Source organism: Anoplopoma fimbria, chromosome 3, assembly GCF_027596085.1.
Source record: "Anoplopoma fimbria isolate UVic2021 breed Golden Eagle Sablefish chromosome 3, Afim_UVic_2022, whole genome shotgun sequence".
In the NCBI taxonomy this organism is placed as follows: Eukaryota; Metazoa; Chordata; class Actinopteri; order Perciformes; family Anoplopomatidae; genus Anoplopoma; species Anoplopoma fimbria.
The window spans coordinates 26,919,903-26,929,363 of record NC_072451.1 but is presented as its reverse complement, the minus strand read 5'-3'; the positions used below and the strand labels follow the sequence as shown (position 1 = coordinate 26,929,363).

At 38.5% G+C, this 9,461-nt stretch overlaps 3 protein-coding genes across 4 annotated transcripts; all 3 read left to right on the top strand.

The window, feature by feature from the left end:
• The first annotated feature begins 131 nt into the window (after positions 1–131).
• LOC129089080 (chemokine XC receptor 1-like) lies at positions 132–3,238 on the top strand. The gene is made up of 2 exons (XM_054596417.1): positions 132–153; positions 873–3,238. The coding sequence occupies exon 2, from the start codon at positions 897–899 to the stop codon at positions 1,944–1,946; it is 1,050 nt and encodes a 349-aa protein (XP_054452392.1). The 5' UTR covers positions 132–153; positions 873–896; the 3' UTR covers positions 1,947–3,238.
• Positions 3,239–3,497: 259 nt separating this feature from the next.
• Positions 3,498–5,586, top strand: LOC129089150 (chemokine XC receptor 1-like). 2 transcript variants are annotated; one of them, XM_054596525.1, is made up of 3 exons: positions 3,498–3,536; positions 3,968–4,004; positions 4,225–5,585. In XM_054596525.1, exons 2-3 carry the CDS (start codon positions 3,986–3,988, stop codon positions 5,256–5,258), a joined length of 1,053 nt encoding a protein of 350 aa, XP_054452500.1. In that variant the 5' UTR covers positions 3,498–3,536; positions 3,968–3,985; the 3' UTR covers positions 5,259–5,585. The 2 variants fall into 2 exon arrangements, with proteins under 2 accessions (XP_054452500.1, XP_054452502.1); XM_054596527.1 differs by having other exon boundaries at positions 3,507–3,536; positions 4,228–5,586.
• Positions 5,587–7,568: 1,982 nt separating this feature from the next.
• Positions 7,569–9,343, top strand: LOC129089186 (chemokine XC receptor 1-like). Its single transcript, XM_054596568.1, has 2 exons — positions 7,569–7,785; positions 8,006–9,343. The coding sequence occupies exons 1-2, from the start codon at positions 7,767–7,769 to the stop codon at positions 9,043–9,045; spliced, it is 1,059 nt and encodes a 352-aa protein (XP_054452543.1). The 5' UTR covers positions 7,569–7,766; the 3' UTR covers positions 9,046–9,343.
• The last annotated feature ends 118 nt before the right edge of the window (positions 9,344–9,461 follow it).

The window sequence follows — 9,461 nt, the reverse complement described above, 5'->3', positions numbered from 1 at the left end:
AAATTAAGGGAACAAGTCTTTTCACAGACGTCACTCGTGTAGGTGATCTGAAAAAAAGTTTGTTTTCTGTTCACCTTTGTGGTTGATACTTAAAGAACAATTCCCAGTTCCAAGGATACTTGCATGAAGGACTCTGGTGTGTGCAGGTAGCCTGTAAGTTTCCACATTTCTCATTTAAATGTTATAGTGAGGATCAAACATCATACTGAAGTTAAAATTCATAATGTTTTGTATTTGGTAAAAACGAAAATTTTAATGAAATATTTGTATCTTTTCAGTTCAACCTGTCAGTGTGGTATGAAAGATATACATTAAGTATGACTGCTCTATCTCCTTATTTCAAGAATGTAACTTTAATGCAATCTTTGAAGAATTATTATTTTTCCCTTACCTCTTGTGGTAGCCATGCGGATAGTTATGGATTTATCCTGCTAGCTTTAAAGGCACTTTACAATTATTTCAGCAGCAACCTTAATGCCAAAAAAACCCAAAATACTATTAAAAAATAAATATCTTGCTGTTTTGAATTGAGCATGGCTCAGCTGGAAGAAAAGTGATGTATGTCATGTATTTCTGCTTAACAAGCAACATTAGAATTAAAAGGTGAGAACAGCTGGGACTATGTTGCCAACCCTTGCAGAGGTTTCAAGCACCAATCTTAACAAATAGGTGCTAATATCATAATGAAATTATGATTTTCTTTCTAAACATTAACTTTGAGTTGTTTATTTAGTCATGAAAATCCAGAGCCTGTAAATATTTATCTTTTTTTCAAAGTTGTTAGCAGTGCAAAAAAAAGTGTTGGAGGAAGACATTTTGGATGAATATCTTGAACTGAATTTACCGCTCTAACAAAGCCTTTTTAAATTCAGACTTTCTCTTCTTGCTGTGGAAATATGGCAACAACTGACTCAACCTTCAACCCAACCACAGAAAATGACTCCTACTATGACTACAGCGATGAGCCTGAAGATGAAATGTGCGACAAAACAAGCGTCATACATTTTGGAGCGATTGTCACTCCAGTGCTCTTCTCCATCATGGTCATCCTCAGTCTGTTTGGCAACGTCCTGGTCATTGTGATTCTGGCCAAGTATGAGAATGTCAAATCCCTCACCAACGCTTTCATCCTGAACCTGGCTGTATCGGATCTCTTCTTCACCGCAGGTCTGCCCTTCTGGGCCTACAATCATGTGCATGGATGGACTTTAGGGGAACATACATGCAAAGTGGTCAGCTTTGTCTTCTACGTTGGTTTCTATAGCAGTGGTATCCTCCTCATCCTGATGACTGCTCACCGTTATGTAGCTGTCATGAATCCTCTGTCTGACATTGTGTCCACCACAGGCTCCCGTAGTATCGTAGCGTGTGTGATCGTTTGGGCTGTGAGTACATTGGTCGCCAGTCCAGCCTTCATTTTCACAAAAGTGGACCAGAATCGTTGTGTACAAGCTAACTCTTATTGGAATTTATGGGGAATCTACCAGCAAAATATTTTCTTCATATTGAGTTCAGTGGTGTTCATTTTTTGCTATTCTCAGATCATGTGCAGGTTGCTGCGTCCTTCCGCACAAAGAAGAAAGAACAAAACTTTAAAACTAATTTTTACTCTCACGGTTGTTTTCTTTGTGGGCTGGGCACCTTACAATACAGTGATATTCCTAAAGTCCCTTGATTCCATGGAGCAACCACTTGCCAACTCAAAGACTTTGGTTGGAATGTGTAAAGCATCACAACTACTGGATTACGCCTTTTACATTAGCCGACTTCTAGCCTTTTCACACTGCTACCTCAACCCTGTGTTTTATGTATTTGTGGGGGTTAAATTCAAAAACCACTTGAAGAAAATGCTGAAAGGCTGGGGTCACAGGAATAGCAGCCTCCGCAATAGGCATAGCCGACTCACAATCACATCGGTAACAAGTGGTGAAGAGTTATCGATGTAGTTGATATAGAGAGCAGAAATGAAACCAGAAATACCAGGTTCTAAGAGAGTGTCATGCAAATTCTGTCAAACCATGAAAAGCAAACACAAAATAAAAGCACAGAGATTATTGAGATTATTATTGATCAGCAATAATACGAGACACAAACTGAAACAGATTTGGCAAACCCTGTCTGACAACCTGAACCTTATAGTTTCTAGAAGACATGAACATTTAGTTTAATTGGTCATCACCCAATCGGCCTTTTGACCAATGAGTATTCACAAATGTGTTGACACATTGTTATGACACAAATAACTCAAAATGCTAGCTTACTAGCAGTATGTCATGTGGTCCTTTTCACCTGTCTAGATAAGGATATATATATATATATACAGATAAAAGGTATATATGGCATGAGAAGGGAGTTTTGATGGCATACTTTCTATGTTGAAAAAAGAAAAATATATTGCCTTCAGTTGTGGCACTGAGATGCTGGTAAATCTTTATTGGAGATGTAGTTTTTATGTATGCCCACTAAGTAATTATGTTTAACTTTGTTGAAGTCAAAAAGGTTTAAACTTCAAATTTTCAGAAAGATGGATGAAAATATGCAGAATGACACAGAACAGACGCTAGCCTGGAGATGTTTCTTAGTATGCTTACATTTACTAATTGGTACCAAGCACAGCTGAAAAGGCTAATCGAAGATAGTGAACATGGTTAGCATCATACCTGCTAAACATGTTAGCATGGTCATAGTGAGCATGATGTTAGCAAAGTATAACAGAGCCACTAGCACCACTGTTTATATTATTCACTTAATAAGCTTACCCTGCTAAGTTGTCAAACTAGAATTAGTTATTTAATAGCTGACATAAACTCTGCAGCCTCTTTATTAGGTACAGCTGTACACCTCTACAAATCTGTTGATCATGCAGGCATAAAATAATGCAGACATGATATTTCGAATGAGGAAGAAATGTGATCTATGTGACTTTCTGTGATAAAAATGATATGTACTGTACAGTATTTCATCCGCAATTACATCCAATATTCACCTTGTGGTTTCCAGTCAAACTGTGCTGTTATTAAAGAACAATGATCGTATATCCATGTCCTGTATTATGTATGTGCTTTGTATGCAAGCTGATTAATTGATAATACATCGAATTAGAGAAAATATATCTGTATGTGATTCACTTTGATTAACTGCATCTTACTTTTATGTTTTCTTATCAATTATTGAGATGAATTATTCTTTATTTTGGATTTTCCTTTTCAACATTTAGAATTTTTTGTCTTCACATGATAATTTCATCATCATTATTTCTTGCTTTGCATCGTCATCTATATGCTTTTCAATAAAATTAATTTCAAAAGTTAAGTTCTGGAGTGTCTCTGTTTCGAATTACCCTCGCTGCTGTTTCTAGGTAATGTTGTAACAGCAGCACCTATGTCACCCATTTTGGGTGTATTTTCAAAGTATATTCTTTCTCTTGAAGTGCAGAATCACTGACTAAATGTGAAACAAAAAGAGGAACCTTGAGTTTGCGGTTATATTTGACAACTTTTCCTTCACAGCACAAGACGTGACCACCCTCATTCAGGGTAAGTATCCTAAAATTTACTGTAATGGCTCTGTATATTTTGGTATTACCTACCTAGCACATAATTGTTGTCCATATTAAATATGTATTCATCGATATAACAGCATAGTTACTTTACGTAATTAATCACTTTGAGAAAATATTAATGTAAAAATTGATAAAGCTTAAGAATTTGGAATGAAAAAACAAGAATTTGGAATGAAAAAACAAGAATATGGAATATCAACCACTCTTTCAAAAAGAGGCCAGAGTTAGGTCAGTGGGCGTAACACTACTGTTTCTAGGTAATGCTGTAACAGCAGCACCTATGGCTACCAGTTTGCATGAATTCAAAGTGTATTCTTGCTCTTGAAGTGCAGAATCACTGACTGAACGTGAAACAAAAGAGGAACCTTGAGTTTGCTGTTATATGTGACAACTTTTCCTCCACAGCCCAAAACAGCACAAGACATGACCACCATCATTCAGGGTAAGTATCCTAAAATTGACTCTAATGGCTCTGTATATTTTGGGATTACCTACCTAGTACATATTTGTTCTCCATATTAAATATTTATTCATCAATATAAGGAATTATTCATTTCAATATAAGACATTGCTTTTTAAAATCATACATTTTGAAGGGTTGGAGACATCTGTTTTTACTTAGATTAAATTTGCCAATTTTTGTTTTCTGCCATTTTTCCCAGAAGAAACTACAATGGAGTCCTACTCAACAGTGAGCGGTGGACTTGTGGAAACCACCGATGATGTGGTGTATCTTTGTGATGAGATGTTTAACTTTGAAACAATCAGTGGCGTCTCCCAAATTTTGATCTTCATCTTCAGTGTCACAGGCAACTGTCTTCTCCTTCTTGTTCTCGTCACGCAAGAGAACCTGAGAAATGTTACTAATCTATTCGTCCTGAACCTGGCCTGCTCTGATTTGATCTTCACTGTCACGCTCCCATTCTGGGCCGTCCATCAGCTGCACCACTGGATCTTTGGTGAGTTTACCTGTAAGCTGATGATTGCGGCTTACATTGTTGGTTTGTACAGCAGCATCATTCTACTGACTGCCATGACTGTGGATCGGTTCATAATAGTGGTGCTGCACAACATGCCGAGCTACTCAGTAAGGAGGCAGAGGTTTGCAATTGTAGCCTGTGTAGCTGCCTGGGTCATCAGCACGGCCGCGTCCTTGAGTGATGCTATCAAAGTGAAGGTGGAAGACAGTGGCGGTATTTCCTTTTGTGAGGTTCTCTCTGATGAACATGATGTCAAGCTTGGCTATTATCTCCAGGTGTCACTGCTCTTCTTCCTCCCATTGGCCATCATTGTTTTCTGCTATTCTGCCATCCTCAAGACAGTTTTGCAGGCCTCAAACAGAAAAACGTCCAGGACTGTAGTGCTGGTGTTATGTATTGTCGCCGCCTTCTTCATCTGCTGGGGACCTCACAGTATTTTGCTTTTCATCGGAACTCTGTACGAACCCAAAGACTGCAATGCACAGGAACGCTTGGAGATTGCCTTTTCTATTTGCCACATACTTGCTTATTCTCACTGCTGTATGAACCCTCTGCTGTATATGCACTCAAAAAAGATGCGAAAACATCTTTTGGATTTTTTATGCTGTGAGAAAGCCAAGAAGAAGAAAAGGGAAAGAGCAACTGGCCAGAGCACTCAGATCGTAGCTTCTGTGGCAGAAAACTCTGCTGTTACGTTTGAACTACACAGCAAATAGATGAATGAAACCTGTAAGTGCTTCTATGTCATATAGTTTGTATTTATTTAACCCCACCTATGTTTGCACATTTCCTTACAAATATGAGAGGCTCTTTTTGGACGTAAATATATTTTATAAATGTACCAAGTAAATTATTATATTTGTTAAAAGAGAAATCTTGTTAGTAAAGGATGTCAGTGTGTATGATGGTGTGTAAATATGCTTTTACTGTAACATGCTCGAATAAAATGAAGCTGGAATCTATATGACTTTTTTCACTTCTGTTTTCCACCTATTGCATTGAAATGTCATGAGAGGGTGGATTTTAAATTCTGCTGTGCAAGTACTTCTACTTGGTCAAAGTGACAGAGAGAGTGAACTGTCTGGCAGTATCATATTATATACATGCCCAATATTAAAACGATACCCAAGGCAACGTTTTGCTGATGTTTCTATGTCTTTATTTTACGTAATTAATCACTTTGGGAAATTATTAATGCAAAAATTGAGAAAGCTTAAGAATTTGGAATGAAAAAACAAGAATTTGGAATGAAAAAACAAGAATATGGAATATCAATAGTGCTCAACAAAAGCAAAGTTATAATCCTTCACTTCTACAAGCACGTTGTGGGTTGGAGAAATCTTTTGTCTTTTCATTTAAGCTTTGCCCTGTTTTTGTACATTCAAAATACAAATTATTTTATTGCTATGTAACAGCTAGTCAGTATCTTTAGACTTTTTTCCATATCCTCGGTTTCCCATTACTCTCTTCCATCAACATTGGTCTGCATTACATACAGGATATTTGTTTATTAATTTATTACTTCATAGAGAGTTGTGCAAAAATGTTAAATGTCTTCCTGCCCTTTTAAGTCGCCACAGACACCACAACTCTGTTTTACTGCGACATACAGATAGCTTCCCTGGCAGCGATAGGCTTAGTCAGCATTATGTGAACTTGTTTCACAAGGGGTTCAATGTAACCGACGTTGTTATAGGCCTATATGTAAATGTCCCTCACTCCATCTTTAAGCTTCAAAGTGTAGACCCACAAACAAATTGAATAAGCTAATCATGTGCTATTGCTTGATCTTGGAAATAGCACTGGGTAAGTTCCCACTGTAGGTAAGCTTTTTAGCAGGATAAGCTAATGGTTGCAGCCAAACCTAGTATTTGATCCACCCTTACAGTATTCCTCTTGTGTTTTTGCTTTTGAGTGAACCAAGAAAAGACAGCATCCAAACTAAATCCAATCCAAACTTTGACAGACATGCCTTTCCTGGAAACAGTTGCTAAGCTACGATTGGACAGTCACTATTTGGGGAAGGAACATAGTCAACAGTTACTTGCAACAACAGTAACAGAGCAGGCAGAAACGAAAATAAAGATAATCATGCGGGGAGAGAATTTCTCTTCTAGATTGCATCAGAAATAAAACAACTGGCGCGTAATGAAAGACAACACAGAGATATTTTGTGGTTATTGCAAAATTGGCTTTTAAGAAAGATGAAGCGGAGTGACTCCATCAAATATGTCAAAAGCTGCTACTACATGCAGGTAAACACGAACATAGTGCATCCTAAACGTGTTTCACCCCTATTGTAAAGTCCTTTTTCATAAACTATTGGATTCTTCCCAAAGCAAAAAGTATTTAACAAGAAAGATTACTACATAACTACTTGTTATGGCCTACTTAATGGTCTAGGGGTACGAAGCCAGTAACATAACTCTTAGAAAGTCCCTTGACAAAAGTTGACACTAAATTGAAAGGCAGCTGGAAGACTGAGCACGATAAGTAACATTTATTGATCACAAACTGATTAACAGAAATAAACCCAACTTAAATGGCAGCATGGACGTCAGGGTCTCTAAGGCCAAAATAATAAACAAAACCCCAACACAATCTAGAAAATAAGAAATACAACTTTCCTACAGAAACAAACCAAAACACAATACTGAGCTCCCTAGCTGACTAGAAAACAGGAGAAAACAGAAATAACAAGTTAAATGGCACAGAACCCCTACCCAGCTTCCCCAAAAGGACCCAGATCGGTTACTAACAAACCTCCCCACCAACTAACCAGCCAAAATCGAGGGTAATGACATAAACACAGGTTCCACAGTATCATTGATCACGACAGCAGCAAACAACCAGCTCACAGGCCAAGAGCAAAAGAGAGGGCAGAAGCACTGGATCCAGAGGTTGATATGCAGCTCCACTGACGGCCTGATGACATTGAGGTGTGGTTGCTTTAGGCACTGAAAGGGGGGCATGGTAAACCTGAAACACACAGAGAGTCCACTCTCTTTCAATAAAGAGGCCAGAGTTAGGTCAGTGGGCGTAACACTACTGTTTCTAGGTAATGCTGTAACAGCAGCACCTATGGCTACCAGTTTGCATGAATTCAAAGTGTATTCTTGCTCTTGAAGTGCAGAATCACTGACTGAACGTGAAACAAAAGAGGAACCTTGAGTTTGCTGTTATATGTGACAACTTTTCCTCCACAGCCCAAAACAGCACAAGACATGACCACCATCATTCAGGGTAAGTATCCTAAAATTGACTCTAATGGCTCTGTATATTTTGGGATTACCTACCTAGTACATATTTGTTCTCCATATTAAATGTTTATTCATCAATGTAAGGAATTATTAATTTCAATATAGAAATTGCTTTTTAAAATCATGAATTTTCAAGCGTTGTAGACATCTGTTTTTACGTAATTAGAGTTTGCCAATTTTCTATTTTATGCCATGTTTCCCAGAAGAAACTACACTGGAGTCCTACTCAACAGTGAGCGGTGGACTTGTGGAAACCACCGATGATGTGGTGTATCCTTGTGATGAGATGTTTAACTTTGAAACAATCAGTGGTGTCTCCCAAATTTTGATCTTCATCTTCAGTGTCACAGGCAACTGTCTTCTCCTTCTTGTTCTCGTCACGCAAGAGAACCTGAGAAATGTTACTAATCTATTCGTCCTGAACCTGGCCTGCTCTGATTTGATCTTCACTGTCACGCTCCCATTCTGGGCCGTCCATCAGCTGCACCACTGGATCTTTGGTGAGTTTACCTGTAAGCTGATGACTGCGGCTTACATTGTTGGTTTGTACAGCAGCATCATTCTACTGACTGCCATGACTGTGGATCGGTTCACAATAGTGGTGCTGCACAACATGCCGAGCTACTCAGTAAGGAGGCAGAGGTTTGCAATTGTAGCCTGTGTAGCTGCCTGGGTCATCAGCACGGCTGCGTCCTTGAGTGATGCTATCAAAATGAAGGTGGAAGAGAGTGGCGGTGCTTTCCTTTGTGAGGATCTCTCTGATGAACATGATGTCAAGCTTGGCTATTATCTCCAGGTGTCACTGCTCTTCTTCCTCCCATTGGCCATCATTGTTTTCTGCTATTCTGCCATCCTCAAGACAGTTTTGCAGGCCTCAAACAGAAAAACGTCCAGGACTGTAGTGCTGGTGTTATGTATTGTCGCCGCCTTCTTCATCTGCTGGGGACCTCACAGTATTTTGCTTTTCATCGGAACTCTGTACGAACCCAAAGACTGCAATGCACAGGAACGCTTGGAGATTGCCTATTCTATTTGCCACATGCTTGCTTATTCTCACTGCTGTATGAACCCTCTGCTGTATATGCACTCACAAAAGACGCGAAGACATCTTTTGGATTTGTTATGCTGTGAGAAAGCCAAGAATAAGAAAAGGGAAAGAGCAACTGGCCAGAGCACTCAGATCGTAGCTTTTGTGGCAAAAAAACCTCTGCTGTTACGTTTGAACTACACAGCAAATAGATGAATGAAACCTGAAAGTGCTTTCACATCATATAGTTTGTATTTATTTAACCCCACCTATGTTTGCACATTTCCTTACAAATATGAGAGGGTCTTTTTGTATGTAAATATATTTTATAAATGTACCAAGTAAATTATTATATTTGTTAAAAGAGAAATCTTGTTAGTAAAGGATGTCAGTGTGTATGATGGTGTGTAAATATGCTTTTACTGTAACATGCTTGAATAAAATGAAGCTGGAATCTATATGTCTTTTTTCACTTCTGTTTTCCACCTATTGCATTGAAATGTCATGAGAGGCTGGATTTTAAATTCTGCTGTGCAAGTACTTCTCCTTGGTCAAAGTGACAGAGAGAGTGAACTGTCTGGCAGTATCATATTATATACATGCCCAATATTAAAACGATACCCATGGCAACG

Excerpts from the sequence above, each read along its gene's own strand:
- LOC129089080 (XM_054596417.1), top strand. The coding sequence starts at position 897 with ATGGCAACAACTGACTCAACCTTCAACCCAACCACAGAAAATGACTCC.